This window comes from Nycticebus coucang, chromosome 20 (genome assembly GCF_027406575.1).
Source record: "Nycticebus coucang isolate mNycCou1 chromosome 20, mNycCou1.pri, whole genome shotgun sequence".
NCBI classification, from domain to species: domain Eukaryota; kingdom Metazoa; phylum Chordata; class Mammalia; order Primates; family Lorisidae; genus Nycticebus; species Nycticebus coucang.
Genome location: NC_069799.1, coordinates 18,918,306 through 18,939,229, shown reverse-complemented (window position 1 = coordinate 18,939,229; position 20,924 = coordinate 18,918,306). Strand labels below are relative to the sequence as shown.

Genomic DNA, 20,924 nt, shown 5'->3' with positions numbered 1-20,924 from the left:
AATATAATTTCTAGAAATCCCCCCAAATCTGGGAAAAAACACATGGACATAGAGTTTTATCAAAATATCTAAAGTGGCCAGGCACTGTGGCTCACGCCTGTAATCCTAGTGTTCCGGGAGGCCAAGGTAATGGACTGCCTGAGATCACAGGTTTAAGACCAGCCTGAGCCAGAGTAAGACCTCATCTCTAAAAAAAATAGCCAGGTAAATTCATTCTTGAAAGAAGAAATAAACAATCCTTCCCAAACTCCCAGAAAACTGAAGAGAGGAGACACTTCCAAACTTATATTATATGACCACCATTATCCTCATACTGAAGCCATATAAAGACACTATAAGAAAGAAAACCACAAATCATTATTTATCTCTGATGAAGGTATAGCAGAAAATTTCAACAAAATACTGGAAATGAAATGCATCAACATGTTTACAAGATTATATGCCAAGAATAAGTAGGATTTATACTTGGTATGCAAGGATATTTCAACACATACAAACAAAAAATGATATACATTATATTATTATCTCAAAATATTTAAAACATTTAATAAAATTCAATACACTCTCATAATAAAAACTTGAAATGCTAAACATACAAAGACATGTATCTCAACATAATGAAATCATATATAAAATGCTCTCAGGTACCATTCGCAACAGTGAAAATTCTAACAGATACTGCTTTTGTATCATACAAGATAAAGGTACCCAGTCTGATGATTTTTATTCAAAATGGTATTAGATCAAGTCACAGTAATTAGGTAATAAAAAAGAAACAAAAAGGCTTGGTGCCTGTAGCACAGTGGTTATGGCACTGGACACATACAATGAGGCTGGAGGGTTCGAACACAGCCCAGGCCAGCTAAACAACAAGGGCAACTGCAACCAAAAAATAGCCAGGCATTGTGGTGGGAGCCTGTAGTTCCAGCTACTCGGGAGGCTGAGGCAAGAGAATCACTTAAGCCCAAGAATTTGAGGTTGCTTGCTGTGAGCAGTGACACTACAGCACTCTACAGAGGGTGACACAGTGAAACTATGTCTCAAAAAAAAGAAAAGAAAGAAACAAAAGACATTCAACTCAGAAATAAAGAAGTAATATTCTCTTGCTTATAGATGAAGTGGTCAGATACACAGAAAACTGTAAAGATAATAACAAAAACGTGAAAGATAATAAACCCATTCATTAAAGTTGTAAGTCAACATTCAAACTGAATTGCATTTCTAAACACTAACAACAATCTGAGAAAAGGTTAAGGAAACAATTCTACTTACAATAAAATTAAATACCTTAAAATTTTTATAAATCATACTGGGAGAATTAATTATCCACAAAACCCACTCCCTCACCACTCACAAAACTTAACTCATGATGGATAAGAGATTTAAATCTAAAATATTAAACTATAAAAACCATAGAAGAAAGTTAAGATTAAGATTAAAGAAAAAGTCTTATTCTTACTAGTCTAGGAAAGGAATTTATGAATACCTCATGGGAAATTGCAGCAACAAAATACATAAGTCGGAACTGATCAAGGCAAAAAGGTATACAAGTAAGAATATACTCAACAAAGGAAAGCAACTTACAGAGTGGGAGAAGGTATTTTCATGCTACAAATCCAAGAAAGGGTTAATAACCAGAATCTACTCAAGCAAAATCAACAAGGAAAGGTCAAATGACCCATTAAAAACTGGGGAAGAGACAGAAAAACTTTTCTCATGAGAACACACAAATGGCTAGCAAACACATGAAAAAATGATAATCATCACAGAAATGCAAATCAAAACCACTTCAAGATACCACCAGAGAGACCACCTAACCCTCGTAAAAATGACCTACAACACATGGTGAATGCTGAGAGGAGGCAAAAATCATGCATTGTTGGTGGGACTGGAAACGAGTACAACTGCTGTGGAAAGAGGTGTGGAGATTCCTCAAAGAACTAAAAGAACGTCTACTATTTGATCCTGCAATTCCATTACTAGGTCTCTACCTGAAAGAAAAAAAAAAGTCATTTTATGATAAGGATGTTTTCACTCAAATGTTATAGCAGCACAATTTACAATTGCAAAGATGTGGAAACAACCCAGGTGCTCTTCAACACATGAATGAATTTATAAACTCTGGTATATGTGTATCATAGATGACTATGAAGCCATAAAAAGATGGCAATCTTTTTTTTTTTTTTTTGTAGAGACAGAGTTTCACTGTACCGCCCTCGGTAGAGTGCCGTGGCGTGACACAGATCACAGCAACCTCTAACTCTTGGGCTTATGCGATTCTCTTGCCTCAGCCTCCCAAGCAGCTGGGACTACAGGCGCCCGCCACAACGCCCGGCTAAAAAGATGGCAATTTTATATCTTTCATACCAATCTGGATGAATGTGGTGAACGTTATTCTGAGATATCACAATTATGAAAAATGAGCATCACATATACTCAATACCAAATAAGAACCAGTAGATTAACAACTACATGTTGCCTCTTTGCTACTTGCCCTGACAATGGAGGCCCATTTGTTATTTATGGTGAATGTATCCTGGTTTGTAAACTTTCTTACTCTGTAAACCTACCTTGCTTTTAATAAAGCAATAAACCTTGCTCCTTGCTTGCCTTACTTGGTGGTGTCTGGTCATTTGTATCCAAAAACATTCCAAGAACTGAGGACCTACGCAGCTGCCAGAACCACTGACCTTTTAGGAGACAGGCAGCTGCCCTAAAACCCAACATTTTCGGTGCTCCATGACTTCAATAAACCTGACTTGAATTAATTCTGCCTAGACAAGCCAACTCACCTTTTTCATAAAGACACTCACTGAAAGGACTAGAACATAAAAGGCCATTGAAGTTTCCCAATGACTTTTAGAGGACATCATATTCCTATACTTCCTTGGAGGATCTCAAATACTACTTAAATGTAATTTTGTGTGTGAAACCTTCAGATAAGTAGTTCTTAATTTGCTCTCCCTTGTTTCATGCCTTTTTGGAGACACTTTAACAGCCCAAGAAGCTGGATGGTTTGGTACAAAATTCCAGGAAAGAGGACTACATGCCACTGGCAAATAACCTCCTGATTTAACAGCAAAATCAAAGGCTCTACCCAACTTCCTCCAGAAGAGGGGATATACTGGGTGTGTGGCAACCAAACACCCTGGGTGCTACCCTCTCACTGGAGAGACTGCTGCTCCCTGGGACTAGTATATCCAGGCACCCAAATTGCCCAGATTGAGCCACCTTCCCTTCACATTGTGTGGGCTGCCTCCAAAACTAGCACTGCCCCTAATTCCTCTTTTTACCTGTACTGGAACAGCAGCTGCTACTGGAGTAGCCAGGTCTACAACAGCCTTGAGCTGCAGAGGCAGCACAAGACCTAATAAAAACTAGCCCACTTGCCCAATTACAGGAACAGTTAGAAAACTGTTAGAAAACAGAAAACTGGCATCTCCTTATAAAACATACAGGTCCTTAATCTTCTACCTGTAGAAGGGAGCACCTGCTTGTTCTTAAATTAATAGTGTTGCTTCTATGTTAACAAGTCAGAACACATTAGGGCAGCATCAATGCCATCCTGGAGTTGGCCTCCAATCTCCAGACATGAGGCAAAACTTCCAGGTCTTGGTGGATGTCTATAGTAATTCCCTTAGTCACCCCCTTTCTTTGCATCCTGGGAATTCTTATCATGGGACTGATACTCATAAATTTTCTAACTAAGTTTATCTCACGCATCAAGCTAAAAATGGTCCTACCTTCCCTACCAGTCCCCACACCCACCTTCTCTTCACACCTACAACCACAAAGTCCCCTAGAGAGCCGGCAAAAGATCACCCTAATAACAATCTTTGATTCCTCTCAGCAGGAAGCACCAAGCTGATTCTCTCAGTAAGAAAAGCCAGATGACACACACCCGCTTCCCCACTGGCCCAATGATTTGGGCCTCTAGTACAGAAAAGAAGGAAATTAAGTTAGGAAACAGCTCTCCCAAGGAAGGAGGACCTGGTGAGGGCCCCGAGGCCTCCAACTTGGTGCCACCCACTCTAATTTTGTCCCAAGTGATCGCTCACACCTGGAGAGGAGGAACCACCCTTCCAATCTACCAGTCAGAACTTAGTGTGCCAATTGCAAACAAATGTAGAAGACTCTAGCCTAGCAACAGGTACAACAGAGTCCTCAAGGTGACCTAGCACAGTCTTAAGACTTAACATGTGGTTCACATCCCCCATAGGTTCTCAATGAGTCTCATGGGAGGTCTGCATGTGCAGTAAGACTAATGATTCCAAGGTGACCTGAGAACCATGAAGTAGGCAGACCCAAGTGGTATAAAAGAGAACTACTGGCCATAAGCCATGTCTCTTTGCTTCTTTGTCTATTTCTCCTGATGATAGAGGTCCACTGGCTATCTATGGCAAATGTACCCTGCTTTGTAAACTGTCTTACTCTGTAAGCCTATCATTCTCTTCTTCAGTAATCTTAGTTTCATGCTTGTCTTAAAAAGGAAAAAAAAAAAAGACTAAACAACTACATGCTCAGGTGAGAAAAAAACTCAATAAAATTCAAGTTGGGGAGGGGGTGAAGGAGTTGGGTAAATTTCCATCCAATGGGTCTACATGGGTATACTGCACACTTCCTGGCTGAAGGACACAACTACAACCCAGCAAAACTATGTAAGCTAGTAGTATGTACTCCTTATTCATCTGCAATTTAAAAAGCATTTTAAGACTCAATTTAACAAAGGAAGTGAAAGATCTATCTGGTCAAATTTGACATTAATGAATGAAGATTCAAATAAATGAAAAGATATCCATTGTTCACACATTTAAATAATTAATATAAAATGACCACACTCTACAAAGCAATCTACAATCTCCATATAATTCCTATTAAAATTAAAATGGTATTTTTCACAGAAATGGTAAAGAATTCAAAAATTTCTATAAAGTCACAAATGACCCCAAATAGGCGAGAGAATCTTGAGAGAGAACAAAGCTGGAGTCTGCACACTTCTTGATTTCAAAATACTACAAAGCTAAGCTAACCACAAGTATGGTATTGACCTAAAAAAAGATAAATAGACTGATGGAAAAGAATAGAATAAACAGAAATTATCCCATTAGTATATAGTCAAGTAGTTTTTGACAAGGACACCAAGATATGTGAATGAGAAAGTATAAACTCATCAATAAATGATAATAAAAAGTAGCTATCCCTGTGCACAAGAGTTAAATTGAATTTTCGTACTGTATACAGAAATAAAACTCGAAATAAATTAACATTAAATACAATACCAGAAACTATATAACTTCTATGAGAAAGTGAAGAGAATAATCTCTTCAATATTAATTTTTGTAAAGATTTTTTATCACAGTAAAAAATTACAACCCAAAACACCGAAAGCCAAAAACAAGTAAGACTACATCAAAGTAAAAAGTTCTTGCACAGAAAAAGAAATTAAAAAAATAAATGAGCAAACAAAAGATTGAGAAAAAATATATTTGATGAATATAGTATTTATAATACATAAGGACTTAAAGCAGCAACGCCAAAAAAGGTAAATCTGACTTAAAATGTGCAAAGGACTTCAGTAGATATTTCTGTAAAGATATAAAATTTATCCTACATAAAGATACTCTGCCCCCATTGTACATCAAGAAAAAGCAAGTCAGCTGGTCATCTGTAACTCAGTGAGTCGGGTGCCAGCCACATACACCAATGCTGGTGGGTTCAAGCCCAGCCTGGATCTTCTAAACAACAATGACAACCGCAACGAAAAAATAGCTGGGCATTGTGGCGGATGCTTGTAGTCCCAGCTACTCGGTAGGCTGAGGTAAGAGAATCACTTAAGCCCAAGAGTTTGAGGTTGCTGTGAGCTGTGACACTATGGCACTCTACTGAGGGCAACATAGTGAGAGTGAGACTCTGTCTCAAAAAAAAAAGAAATGCAAGTCAAACCGCAATGATATATCACTTCACTGTTGTAACTTCAATTCAAGGGTTAATAAATGTTCCCAAAGGTGAGAAGAAAAGGAAACTCTTGCACAAGTCAGTGGGAAAGTAAATTGATCCAGGTGTTATAGAAAATTGTATGGAGGCTTCTCAAATATATGTATTTTTTGAGACAGAGTTTCATTTTGTCACCCTCGGTAGAGTGTTGTGGCATCATAGCTCACAGCAACCTCAAACTCTAAGGCTCAAACAATCCTCTTGCATCAGCCTCCCAACAGCTGGGACTATAGGTGCTGCCACAATGCTTAGCCATTTTTAGAGGTTGGGTCTCACTCTAGCTCATGCTGGTCTCAAATTCCTGAGTTCAGGCAATCCACCTGCCTTGGCCTCTCAGAGTGCTAGGATTACAGGCATGAGCCACTGTGCCCAACCAGGCTTCAGAAATATTAAAAACAGAAGTGCTATACAATCTTTCAGTTTCAATTTAGGCTATATACCCAAAGGAAACGAAATCAGGGACACAAAGAGATTATCTCCCCTCATATATTTAAAGGATAATCCTGTCATTCATGAAAATGGATGGATCAACCACTACAAAATTATGGTAATTGTAATAAAATAAAGCGATACAATTACCACATAATATGAGCTATTTTTGGAACCTAAAAATGTAGAGATCATAAAAGTAGAGAATAGAACAGTGGATACCAACTGTAGGTGGTCATAAAAATGGGGAGATATTTGTCAAAAAGGATAAATTTCATTTACAAGATGAATAAATTTAGGAGACATAATGTACAGCATTGTGAATATACTTCACAGTGCCTTACGGTACACTTGAGATTAACTAATACTCTCAACTAGATTAAGAGAGTAGAACTTCAGTGCTCTCCCCCCAAAATCTGGCAACTATGTATGTAAGATAATGGATGTGTAAAATTCATTGTATTAATCATTATACAATGCATATGTATATCAAATTATTAAATTGTACACTTCAAAAACATAAAATTTACACTTGTAAAAACTCAATATTAGGAAAAAAGAATGAACAACAAATAAACATAGAGGATAAATTCTCAGTAATCTGCATACTTAACCAGAAAAAAATCATAAAATGATAATTACTAAACATAAGGTAACAGTCAAAATGTTACTCTGTGCTGGACAATGTTCTAAACTCTTCATAGACCATTTTAATCTAAGAACTCCATATGGAAAGTAGTGTATTAAACTATTTTACACATGTGGAAATTATGCATATACAGCTTAAAGTTTTAATCTTAGTTCAGCATAGGAAAAAGTAACTGTTAGTGTAAATTATAGGATTAGATTTTTAAAGTAAATATTTAAGCATTAAATATCTAATTAAATATTTAATATATAATATGTAATTTAATATTTAATTACAGGGAGGTCCTTTGTATTCTGATGAAATTGCAGGGTCCCAATTTCTGTAGAAACACCTTTGAAACTTCCATACAATTAAAAATTAAGAAAACAAGTATTTGCTGGATGGTACCTGTGGCTCAGTAAGTAGGGTGCCGGCCCCATATACTGAGGGTAGCAGTTTCAAACCCAGCCCCAGCCAAACTGCAACAACAAAAAAAAATGGCTGGGCATTGTGGTGGGTGCCTGTGGTCCCAGGTACTCGGGAGGCTGAGGCAAGAGAATTGCCTAAGCCCAAGAGCTGGAGGTTGCTGTGAGTTGTGATGCCATCACACCCTACTGAGGGCAACAAAGTGAGACGTCTCAAGAAAAAAAAAGAAAAGAAAAAGGAAATATTTGCCATCCCTCTACAGTATTGCTAGGACTTCTGAATCAATACCACAATGTTACCACTATGTTTATATATTTCTGACATTAGGCAAAAACAACTTAAAATGGCTTAACTTAGGGGTGGTCAGAAATATGCAAAGTTTTCCTCAGGATGGTCAAGGGAATGGATAAATAGATCATAACCCTTACAGGCCAATGGAGGACTAAGGCCCTTACTCTGAATTTGATAGATTAAGGAAGGGCAAGAGAAATCCTCAGATAATATTTTTTATAATCTTTAGGACAATTAATCCTCAGATAATTTAAGAACATGAGAAAGAAGACATCCTTCTGTGACAACAAGAGAAATAAACCTAGGCTTCTTAAAAATTTGTTTTATTGTGCCAGAGTTTCTAAATCCACACTTAAAAGTCTGGTTTCCTCCTTGACCTGTGACCTGTGCCATCTGTTTCATTCACTTGCTCCGACTAGATGTTTGGCTATTGTTTCTTCCCTCTTTTTTTTTTTTGTAGAGACAGAGTCTCACTTTACGGCCCTCGGTAGAGTGCTGTGGCCTCACACAGCTCACAGCAACCTCCAACTCCTGGGCTTAAGTGATACTCTTGCCTCAGCCTCCCGAGTAGCTGGGACTACAGGCGCCTGCCACAACACCCGGCTATTTTTTTGGTTGCAGTTTGGCCGGGGCTGGGTTTGAACCCGCCACCCTCGGCATATGGGGCCGGCGCCCTACCGACTGAGCCACAAATTTGTTTCAAATAAGTGACCAGGTCCAGTTGAAAGACAAGAAGTTGTATTTTATTAGAAAAAGACACATGAATTTTGCTTGGGGTTCATCAACTTTCAGCTTTGTATTATACTCGATAGAGAAAAAATGGCAGAAGATTCTAAAAAATCACTTTCCAAATTACCAATTTGACAGCCTCTATAAAATATTTAAAATGTATTCTTAAGTATTTAAGTACTTAATATGGTACTCAGTTCAGTAGAGAAGAGAGAATATTACGGAAGATTGTAGAAAATTATTTTCCAATTACTACTTTCTGACAGCCTCTAAAGAATATTCAATATTCAGGGCGGCGCCTGTGGCTCAGTGAGTAGGGCGCCGGCCCCATATGCCGAGGGTGGCGGGTTCAAACCCAGCCCCGGCCAAACTGCAACCAAAAAATAGCCGGGCGTTGTGGCGGGTGCCTGTAGTTCCAGCTACTCGGGAGGCTGAGGCAGGAGAATCGCCTAAGCCCAGGAGTTGGAGGTTGCTGTGAGCTGTGTGACGCCACGGCACTCTACCGAGGGCCATAAAGTGAAACTCTGTCTCTACAAAAAAAAAAAAGAATATTCAATATTCAATTTGTGTATACTGTGCTTCACTTTCAAATATGACTGAATTTAAAATAAATAGGAGGAATTGGATTTTAAGGTGTAGAGAAAAAACATACATTGTATCATTAAATTTCTAGAATCACCACTAGAATGAAATTTGCAAATCACCTCAAGAAAGAAGGTAAATCATTAGGTCAAACACAAGGAATTTATTTCATATGTAACCCCAACCTTTTTCTGTGACATCAAGAATTTGAGATTTATTCATATGAAGTTGAAGCTTTAAAGACACATTCACAAAAGGAAAGAAATAAAACCATTGAGGTAAATATTCTGGAGGTAAGGTATTCTCACCCACAAAGACCAGGTTTCTGTAGTTCTCTAACATCACATCCCTATACAATTTCCGTTGAGCAGTGTCCAAGCATTCCCACTCTTCTGGAGTAAATTCTATGGTGACATCCCTGAATGTCAATAGTTCCTGAAATAAAATAAATAAATAAATAAATAACACATTGCCCAAGCGGTCATGGACAGAGTGTTCAGGATCCAGGTATTCCCACTCCTCTAAAGAGAATTATATGCCCACATAACGACGTATCAACACTCCCTGAGTAAATAAATAGCTAGGCACAAGGCACTAGGCAGAGTTGGTAGTAGGCAGAGTTCTTAATTTGACCCCAGATAAAATGAGGGGGTTAAGATCAGGCAACTCATGTCTGTTATCCTAGCTCTCTGGGAGGCCAAAACAGGTGGATTGCTTGGCATAGGAGTTCAAGACCAGCCTAAGCAAGAGCGAGACCCTATCTCTAAAAAATAACTGGGCATTGTTATTTTTCAGGAGGCTGAGCCCAAGAGTTTAAAATTGTGATACCATGGCAATGGCAATCTTCTGAGGGCAACAAAGACTCTGTCTCAAAAAAAAAAAATGAGGCTCAATGCCTGTACCTCAGGGAGTAGGGTGCCAGCCACATACACCAAGGCTCGTGGGTTAGAGCCCGGCCTGGGCCTACTAAAACAACAATGACAACTGCCACCAAAAAGTAGTGGGTCATTGCGGCAGGCACCTGTAGTCCCAGCTACTTGGGAGGCTGAGGCAAGAGAATCGCTTGAGCCCAAGAGTTGGAGGTTGCTGTGAGCTGTGACACCATAGCACTCTACTGAGGGCAACATAGTGAGACTCTGTCTCAAAAAATTTAATTAATTAATTAAAAAATGAGGAGGTTAAGAGTATGGGTCCTGAGAAACACAAGTGACCTTAATTACATAAGATACATTTTACACTAACATACCTGAAGACTTTTTCTTTCTTTTTAGAGATAGAGCCTCACTCTGTCACCGAGGTAGAGTACCATGGTGCCCTCATAGCTCACAGCATCCTCAAACCCTTGGGCTCAAGAGATCCTCTTGCCTTAGCCTCTTGAGTAGCTGGGACTACAGGTGCCTACCACAATTGCCTGCTGCTTTTGTTCATTTTTAGTAGAGATGGGGTCTCATGCTGGCTCAGGCTGTTCTAAAACACCTGAGCTCAAGCAATCCAACAGCCTCAGCTGCCCAGAGTGTTTGGATTACCAGCAAGAGTCACTGTGCCCACCCTTACCCGAAGGCATTTTCTACCTCTGTGGAAAGAAAATAAAGTAAGATCCAAAAATTAGTGTAGATACTATGCTTATATAGAATGTAAAATACAAATTAAAGCATCAACACAGGAATATACATTTTGAGTACTATAATTACATCATATAGAATTACTTGTATTGGTTGGGCTCGGTGACTTGTGCCTGTTATCCTAGCACTTAAAAGGCTAAGGTGCGTGGATTGCTTGAACTCAGCAGTACATGAACAGTTTGAGCCAGAGCAAGACCCCATCTCTAAAAAAAAAATAGCTGGGCATTGTGGCAGGCACCTGTAGTCCCAGTTACTCAGGAGGCTGAGGCTAGAGAATTACTCTTGGGAGTTTGAGGTTGCTGTGAGCTGTGATGCCAAGACACTTTACCAAGAGTGACAAAGTGAGACTCTGTCTCAAAAGAAAAAAAAAAAGAGGAAGAATCAGTTGTAGCTATTCTTCAGATGGAAGTCAGGGTGAGTTAGAAGTACTTTTCTCATTTCTGTGTGTGTATACATACAACAATGAACTGGAGATCTTATTATAAAGCAGATTCTGATTCAGAAGATCTAGGTGAGGCTGCGATTCTTTGTTGCTAACAAACTCAACAGTGATGCTGGAGCATCAGGTCTAAAAGCCACACTTGTGAACAGTAAAGAGGTAGAACACTAAGGGAAGAATGCATGGATAACATGGAATTGGGAGTTTATTAAATACACAGATTATAATGTAATAGCATGTATACAGCAATCCTTCTTCAACATCTGCTGCATACTAGAGGTCATTCTAGCAGTTTTTTTTTATATTAGTGTTTAAACCCACAAAAATAAACTATGAGAAAAATAGTACTGTTTTAGGAGAATATTTTGCCAATTATTCTGTAAAAAATAGAACCTGGGTTTTACTGCAATTTATCTAACTTAGAATTTACCTCAAGGGGACATACAGGCCAAGATAAAGCCAACCCCAACCAAATGTTCACAGCAGAATTCATAACTGAAAAGAGTAATGAAAAAAGTTGAGAAGGCAGCGACACAAAATTGATCAAATAATGCTTATATTTTCTACACACAAATACACAGAAATTGTAACTCTAAGCACCTGGAAAGTGATAGAACATTTTTGTGTAAATAAATACATTTAATTGTAAAAGAATTATAAATATACAATGATTTTTAAACAAATATACTATGGACACCACCATGCACATAGATATTAACTAAAATTAAAGATATTTATCCTGATCATTTTATTTTTTCAATTTTTGTTTTATATATTCTGTGTGCCCTGTTATATTATGAAATGTCGAGATTCTCAAATATATTAGTCATACATTTTAATTCTTATATCTTTTCCCTGAACATACAGAAAAGTAATAAAAGAAACATGCTTGTGCCATGAGGAGAAAATAAGATGAAAACCAACAAGACTGAGTTTTTTTTTTAATTTAACCAATTTCAAAAGCACTATCTCCAGTCAACAAATATGAGAGCCTTACTTCTCCGACATAAGCTAAGAGGAAACAGAAACTAAAAGGGAGAATTTTGGCATTAAATGTGATGGTTTATCCACATCACTCAGTATATTATTCCAACATATTAATAGCATTAATGACAATGAGAAAAACCATAAAACTTTATAGTGAAGGAATCTTGCAAAGAGCCCCGTAACCAAAGGAATGAAGTTACCATCAGCTGTAATAGGACAAATTAGCCTCAGCTGTCAATGAACACTGATGGACCACAATCACCACTGTAATAGGAGTGGGAAAATTAAATCATAATCTGAATGTAATCATAGAAACAACATCAGTGGGGAGGGCACAGGTGATAGTATGTCTTCAAATTGGCCATATGATACCAACTAGAAGCCTGGGCTGAGAACCACTTAGTAAAGTCCTGTCTCCCAATTTTCAAATCATTTGGGATTCTGGGCCCTACTTTAAGTAATGTGGTTCTGCAGATTTGAAAGAGGTCTTCTACGACAACTCGCTCTTAAAAATGTCCTAGACCCATGAGCAGCAACACTCAGCTAGAGACAGCAGGGACAGCACAGAGTCCCTCACAGACAACACTCTTATCACAGCAGAAATACTGTCCTGAAAGGTCAATTTTTTTTTGCTGGCAATTGAACGTTTACAGAGGACTGGAGAAGGCAGCAATGTCTGAGTGAGTCTGTAGAACATGTGCAGTGTGCTAGTGCAATGTATACTGAGTAGATATCACATGCTCACAAGTATGTGACAGAGCTCTGTGCTGGGACCATCACAGTGTGAGTTAATGTTCACAATACCCTGGGAGTCAGGTACTAAATGTCCCCAAATTCCAAGCAGGATTCAGATTAAATAAACACCTGGTCTTTACATTTCTCTTGTTTCCCTATTACATATAAATATATTACAAATATATTTAACAAATATACAGAACAGTGGTTTTCCCTATCACAGCTAATTACAGACAGTAGCCATATAAGAAAGAGCAGAGGGACGTTTAGGGGGATTTTTTTCATCGCTCTGTTTATATTTACCTTTTTATGATATGTAGAGCAGTGACTAGATCTATGAGAATGAAAACCAGGTTGCCTGGTGGGATTTCTCTAGAGACACAGGTCTTAATGAAAAAAGAAGGCCTCGAAATATAAAGTCTTGCATTTTTATTCACTTGCTTTTGTGTTTTAAAACCTTGTGAGCACTGGATTTGGAAAGACAGCAAGAGCACTCAAGCAGAAGTCTAATCTCTTCTAGCTGTGTCTGTGGGTGAAAATTTTAGGATAGGGACAGACTTGGACCAGGGTCACAAAAGAATGGATCTGGACAGTGCTGAGGCAGGGAGCAAGCAGGCCTTGGGCTTTTCATCTCCACATGACTATTCTTTAGTTCTAGCTTTCCTAAGCCTACCCAAGAGGAATTTTACTCACAGCATTTGATTTTAATTTTTCAACTCTATCCATATTTATTTTATAACATACAATAACAAATAATTTAACCAAAACACAGAGTTTTCTAAGAAAATTGTAAGCTTAATATTAATTTTTAACATTGTAAAAGTTATATGAATAATAATCATAATGACAACATTTCGGTTCATATATTGCCCTTCAGGGGTGACATCAGTACTCGCAACAACGTAAGAGACCTACTCACTCGCCTGCATGCCTCCCTTCTTGGTGTAGAAAGCAAGATGCTAAGTGCAACCATTTATATAATATTTTAGACTGAAAGTTTCTGGTCATTAAAGGCCGTAACTACTTCATCTGATTTTTTTATGGCCAGAAAAATGAAGGCATTTGATTTAACTATCAGTTTGCATCTCCAGTCCTCCCCCTTGTTCTTCACCCAAGTACCAGGAAATGAGCAGCTCTCCGGTGAGCCTCCTTATGTGAGAGAAACAAACCTCAGACCATGCATTTCCCCCCCCATGAGATGGATTCAGGAATAAACGTTGTTGTCGGTGTTGAGCCCAGTGTGCACAAGACACTGTCAAAATCTTCCATGACCTGGTAAGAGTCCCTAGTAACACTTGGCTGATGCCCCCATCATGATGCAGGCAGAAGACACTCAGGCTGACTGTGTGGGTCAGAGGAGAGAATAAACCTGACCTGGTGAAGCATCTGACCCTGGATCAGCTGTGAGCTATTAGCTCTCTGTGATCTGCTAATTCTGGGGTAAGTGGAGGGTCAAAATTACTCACTAACATTGTATAAGTTGGCATTGTTGTGGTCATGACAATGAATATTTTGTGGCCTTGCCCTCTGGTGTCTGAGGTGCTTATTTACACTTACACTTTCTGCCACCAGATTCTGCTTACACCAAGAATCCCACAAAAACGACAGCAGCTCACTGAACAAGGTGTGGCAAACTTTTGGCAAACTTTAAGGTACCCACTCCAAAATTGGAGACTTAAGGCATCTATGTTGGCCAGCATGGTGGCTCACACCTGTATTCCTACAACTCTAGGAAACCAAGGCAGGTGGATTGCTTGAGCTCTAAAGTTCAAGACCAGCCTGAGCAAAAGCAAGATCCCATCAACCCCATCTCCTAAAAAAAAAAAAATAATAGAGAGAAAAAATGGTGGACATTGTGGCAGGTGCCCATCCTAGCTACTCTGGTAACTGAAACATGAGGATCACTTTAGTCTAAGAGGTTGATGTGAGTTATGATGCCATGGCACTCTATTTGGTGACAGTCTATTTGGTGACAAATGAGACTGTCTCCAAAAAATAATTTATCTATGATCAATGTTTATTTTTCTTAATGAAGAAAATGTCTCCCTGAGGTTATGTATAGTAATCTCAGTTCAAAAACTGGCCCTGTCTTCTGAATTCCAGGTTGGAGCCCAGATCTTATATGCAGCTTCTAGGTGGAAATAATCTGGCTCTGTACTCTTGAATGTAACAGTGAGGGAAGGGAAGCTGGAGAAGAGATTTCCTCTGGGAAAGGCTCTAAAACATCCTTAAGAACGCCAGGACCTAAATTTAAATTTTGCAGCTATAGATTTAAGTCTTGGAGAGGTGGGGACATTGCAGGTGCCTTCTGCACATCCATGAACATTTGTATAAAAGAAGGTGGAATTGAGATTCTAAGACCTACTCAATGCACATGAGCAAGCCTGTTGAGTTATGGGACCCCATGGACTCTGACGCATTGAAAAAAATAAAGCTGAACTGACTGGTGCCCCGTGAATTTCTTGTTTAGATAAATATGCTCTAACTTCTCAAAAAGAGATTGTAGATCCCAATGAGGCAGAGAGATGATCCCACCTATCAATTTTGGGGCAGTGTACAATGTGTTTTTCTTTTGTACAACTGAGTTGTGACTGAAAGAGCTTGAAAGAGATGCCTCCACAGTGAAACTGATGGTACATCTTGTATGTTCATATCATGTCTGGAAACCCTGGACAACATTTCAGAAATATAGTAAGATAATAATCCCTATCCCAGAAAATCTGTCCACTATGCTAAAACAGGAAAAAAAAACAAACAAAAAAAAAAAAAACATAATTAAACTAGAATATGATGTATATCACAGGCACTATGGCAAGAGATTGCCACAACTAGATTTTCAGGTAGAAGACTTGACAGCACGATTTTTTGTATACAACACATCCTAAGTGTACCTGGTAATTGGAAAGGCTACCTCTGTTTTGGATGTAGTCAAAAGAAATTGGAATTGGCTATATTCAAAGGAAAAACATATTTCCCTTGTCTTCATGACAAGATGCAACTTGGAGCTTGGTGCCTGCTGAGGGTGGGCTCCTACTTTAAAACAAAAACTGTTGCATAAGACGCTATCCTCCTGGCTATTTAATTTTAAAAACAATAGTTACTAGGTCCTAGAGCAGGGGTCCTCAAACTGCGGCCCGCAGGCCACATGAGGCAGTATGATTCTATTTGTTCCTGTTTTGCTTTTTTACTTGAAAATATGATATGTACAGTGTGCATAGGAATTTGTTCATAGTTTGTTTTTTGTTTTTTTTTTTTTTAACTATAGTCTGGCCCTCCAGTGGTCTGAGGGACAGTGAATTGGCCTTCTGTTTAAAAAGTTTGAGGACGCCTGTCCTAGAGAAAGATTTTCTGTAGTTAAAAAGTATGGCAAAAGCCCTATCTAGCTATTAAAATAATCTGCATACATTCTGAAGAGTTTCAACTTCAATATAAACATTTCCTAAGTTAAATACTAAATTAAAATAAAGAGGAGGCCAAAATCTCTTCTCTCATTTTTGAGAAATCTTAAGATTTCTAATTTGTATTTGCTCTTAGCTCGGCTAGCTTTAAGCCCGTGATCTTGAACTTATGGACATCTGAGTTCCAGGAGACACTATCCTCAAGCACGGGGGGGGGGAGGGGGGTATTAGAACAGTGAGTGGACAAAACAGAGCATTTTCAGAAAAAACTATGCAGAAGAGAGAAGGTGCTATAAAGGTCCCATGGATGTAGGGCAGTGCAATAGCAACGTGCAAAAATAACCCTCTAACTACTCAAGTCCTAAAATAAGTGAATTGAGGAAGGTAATTGGGTGATGCACAGACTCAGACAGCAGCATGTGTACCACAGAATGAGGCACAGAAACCGTAATAACATTTTTTCATAATATTAATAGTATATTAATAGTAACATTAACTGAAAACTGAAGAGGCAAAACGGAGAAAAACACTGCTCTATGTTAAATACAAGGTGAAAGTAAAAAAAAAAAAAAAAAAGGAATTGGGCACGTGGTCACTTGTAGGGAGAAAGCAGCATTGTCCAGTGGAAGGTGAGTGCATGAGGCATTTTACTATTTTTTAAATTCAGCATAGCTGGGCCTGGTGGCTCACGCCTATAATCCTAGCACTCCGAGTGGCTAAGGGAGATGGATTGCTTGGGGATCACACGTTTGAGACCACCCTGAGTCAGAGCAAGACCTCATCTCTAAAAACAGAAGGGCATTGTGGCAGGTGCCCTTAATACCAGCTACTTGGAAGGCTGAGGCAAGAAGATCACTTGAGCCCAAGAGTTTGAGGTTGCTGTGAGCTATGATGTCATAGCACTCTACTCAGGAAGACAAAATGAGACTATATCTCAAAAAATAAACTGGGGCAGCTCCTGTGGCTCAAGGAGTAGGGTGCTGGCCCCATATACAGGAGGTAATGGGTTCAAACCCAGCCCCAGCCAAAAAAAAAAAATAATAATAAATAAATAAATAAACTAATTAAACAATTAAAATACTGTCTCTTTGAAAAGTACAATAAAGGACAAATAATGGATAATGTGAACTGATGAGTGGAAGTTGACATTTGGGAATATAGTGGGGGGAGTAGAAATTTAGAATTTTACTACAAGCCCTAGTAGAGTTATTCTAGGGGAACAGGATGGTGGTGAGTGCATAGGCAGTGAGAATAAGATGGAGTCAGTCTGGCTAAGGCTGACATGCCACAGCATGTCTGGTGGGAATATGACCTTCATCTCCAGTCTTCTATGCACATTGTTTTGTAAATTTCGCTACCACCCTAAAGATGCCCATCTTGAACTTTTTAACAAAACTGATTTAAGAAATTGACTTGTGAAATTGAAATAATGTAACAAATCACTGAATTATGCTGATTATTATTTAAAATAAAGATTGGCCAGACACAGGAGCTGATGCCAGCAATCCTAGCACAGGGGGATGCTAAAGCAGGTTGTATCACTTGAGAGATGAGCCAGAGCAAAATGAGACCCCCGTCTCCACTAAACAGGAACAAGTGAGGCAAGAGGATTGCTTAAGTCCAAGAGTTTGAGGTTGCTGTGAGTTATGATGCCATGGCACTCTACCAAGGGCAACAAAGTGAGACTCTGTGTCTAAAATAAAAAAATAAAATAAAACAAGAGGTTAACGTGGTCTTTGCTTTAGGAAGATTTAGGGAATTAACAAAATTGAATTGGAAATGTTATAATACATTATCACTGTACTGTGCTGATTATTATCTAAAGTAAGGGTTATTGTGGTCTTTACTGTGAACCATTATGTATAAAACTAAAATTTTGAAAATAGAAGAACAGAACAATCTTGGAAAGGCTACTCTCCCTGTTCTCCAGAATCACTGGCCTCATGAGAAGTAAAGTTTGGTGGACATATTCCCATCTCTGTATAGTGGCTGACAGTGACAGGCAATGGGACCCTTTTAGTTCAGTAACAGTTCCCCAGACACAAACCATGGGTGGGTGCCTTCTGTTTGCTCTGATTAACCCTTTAAAGTTTTAACAGTGCCTTAGTTTAATTTTTTTTGAGACAGAGCCTCACTTTGTCGTCCTGGGTTTAATTATTAACAGGCAAAAGAGACTAGGGACACTGATACAGGGTTCCCCCACTCAGGGGTGGACTGGGAACTCCCGTTCTCTAGACCCAGGTGAGCTCAGAAATCAGATCTCCATCTCTAGGCACAAACATCCTGTCCTTTCCAGGCCACACCCTCTAGGCTCCAGCAAGATTAAGAACAAAGCAGCCTGAAAGTTTTGGGTGGTTCCACCTTCAGTAGGGGACACACACACACACACACACGCTAATTCACCCCCTGAGGCAAAAAACGGCAAAGACCTAATACTAAGACAAAGGGCTCCTGTGGGAGACTTCCAACATGGGTCTTTCTATCCCATTGCCAGAAGCACTGGTGCGTTTTACACCTCCTGTATTCCTCTCTGCCTAATAAAATCCTGTCTTACCACTGATGTATGGGATCATTCTTCCAACCGCAAACCAACGACCTACGCAAGGAAGAAATTTCCGTAACAGCACCACTTAGTCCGGATTCTCCCCTGATGATTCTTTCCTCCTTACCGCCCAATATGGGGAGATGTGGAGTTACAGGTGCAGAGTTGCCCAGAGATGGCTTCTGTCTCTGAGAAGTCACTTATAAATGGAACAGGACGCCCAGGGTCCTGGCTGCAATTTTAGCCCACCCTATAGCCAAAAAGGTCCAAATTCTGAGCCGCACCATCCAGCAGAGACTTGGGTCCACAGCCTCCGGAGATGATACCGGGAGGCGTAGGACCCATCACTGCTAATTCTACTTAGTTCCTACCCTCCAGCAGAACTATATCCACACACTCACCATTTCCCGGCTTCCACGTTGTCCCAGCATCCTACTTTCTGATTTTTCAGTATTTGCAGGGCACAAAGATACCAAGGATGTGGCAGCACACTCACAATTTCCACAGTGAAGGAGAAGGAGAAACGAAAGTTCCTTTATTTGACCTTGGCGGGCTGTAGCAAAAGACAAAAACCTTGCTAGATGGTGAAAGCCGCACCTCCTCTTCCTCTGAGAGCCTCATTGGACAGATCGCAGGCCAGTGCTCCTGATTGGATAAGACTTCAAACCCTTCCCCTTAATCTCTTGAGTGACAGGTGATAGGATCTCATTCTCAGCTGCCGTGAGGGTTTTCTCTCCAGAAAGGGACCTGGCACTACCTGGAGGCCATTTTCATTTAACCTTGTATATAATGTTATATTCATTAGAATAAATATATATGATATTCGAAATTGGAAATTATAATCATGAAAATTTTTAAATTTCAGATTTGGGTCTGGGAAGGGTGGCTCATAGCTCTCTAAGGGAAGAGAATCACATGAGGCATGGAGTTTGAGACCAGCATTGGCAACAGTAAGAGCCTTAAAAACAAGGCTCAGAACCTGTAGCTCAAGCAGCTAAGGCTCCAGCCACATATAACAGAGCTAGTGGGTACGAATCCAGCCGAGGCCCACCAAACAATGGCAACTACAACCAAAAAAATAGCCGGACTTTGTGGCGGGTGCCTGTAGTCCCAGCTACTTGGGAGGCTGAGGCAAGAGAATTGCTTAAGCCCAAGAGTTGGAGGTTGCTGTGAGCTGTGACGCCATGCAGTCTACCCAGGGCGACAACTTGAGACTCTGCCTCTAAATAAATAAATAAATACAAAATAGCTAGGCTTGCTGGTGCATGTCCGTCCTCTCAGCTATTCAGGAGGCTGAGGTAGAAGGAGCCTAGGGACTGGGAGCTACAATGAGCTATAATTATGTCATTGTACTCCAGTCTAGGCAATGGAGCAAACACTGGTATCTAAAATAAATAAATAAATATTTTTGGTAATATAACATTCATGTTTATTTAGGGAGGCAGCCCGAGTTTTTAAAATGGTGCATTTCTCTTAGGCAGCAATGTTTACTAGAGCTAAAGTAGGAGCTACATGCATCAAAAAACTGTTATTTCAATATGTGATTGATATTATATTATTAATGAAATATTTTTGGTATTAAATCTTTCAAAGCCATTCTCTATTTTAAGCTTCCAGAACATCCCAATTAAGACAGCATATTTGGGTTGGGCACAGTGGCTCAGGGCTGTAATCCTAGCACTCTGGGAGACTGTAGGTGGGTGGAACTCCTAAACTCAGGAGTTCGAAACCAGGCTGACGAAAGTGAGACCTGTCTCTACTAAGAACAGAAAAAAATAGCCAGGTATTGTGGTGGGCATCTGTAGTCCTAGCTACTTGGGTGGCTGAGCCAGGAGAGACCCTTGAACCTAGGAGTATGAGGTTGGTTTGAGTTATGATGCCAGGTCACTCAACCCCCAGGTGACTGAGTGAGTCTCTGTCTAACAAGAAAGAAAGAAAAGGGAGAGAGAAAGAAAGAAAGAGAAAGTTTGGACACATATGTCTGATTTTCCCACTTTTATTTATATTGGGGCTGATTAGTGGGTCCAGGGAACATCTGCCTGTCTCTTTCATATAACTGATTATCATTTACTGATTAGTATTTTCCTAATTTTAGTTATTTTGCTGAGAGTTGCAAAACAGC

The 20,924-nt window shown here is 39.4% G+C and overlaps 1 protein-coding gene across 1 annotated transcript in view; it reads right to left on the bottom strand.

Annotated features, from left to right (window-relative positions):
• Window positions 1-19,147, bottom strand: part of LOC128572490 (zinc finger protein 724-like) — a 48,216-nt gene extending 29,069 nt beyond the window's left edge. The window contains exons 1-2 of the mRNA XM_053572535.1: window positions 19,052-19,147; window positions 9,388-9,514 (exon numbers count right to left, since the gene is read on the bottom strand). Of these exons, the coding sequence (XP_053428510.1) occupies window positions 9,388-9,514; window positions 19,052-19,147 (223 nt within the window). The remainder of the gene's footprint in view (window positions 1-9,387; window positions 9,515-19,051) is intronic.
• Window positions 19,148-20,924: the final 1,777 nt, after the last annotated feature.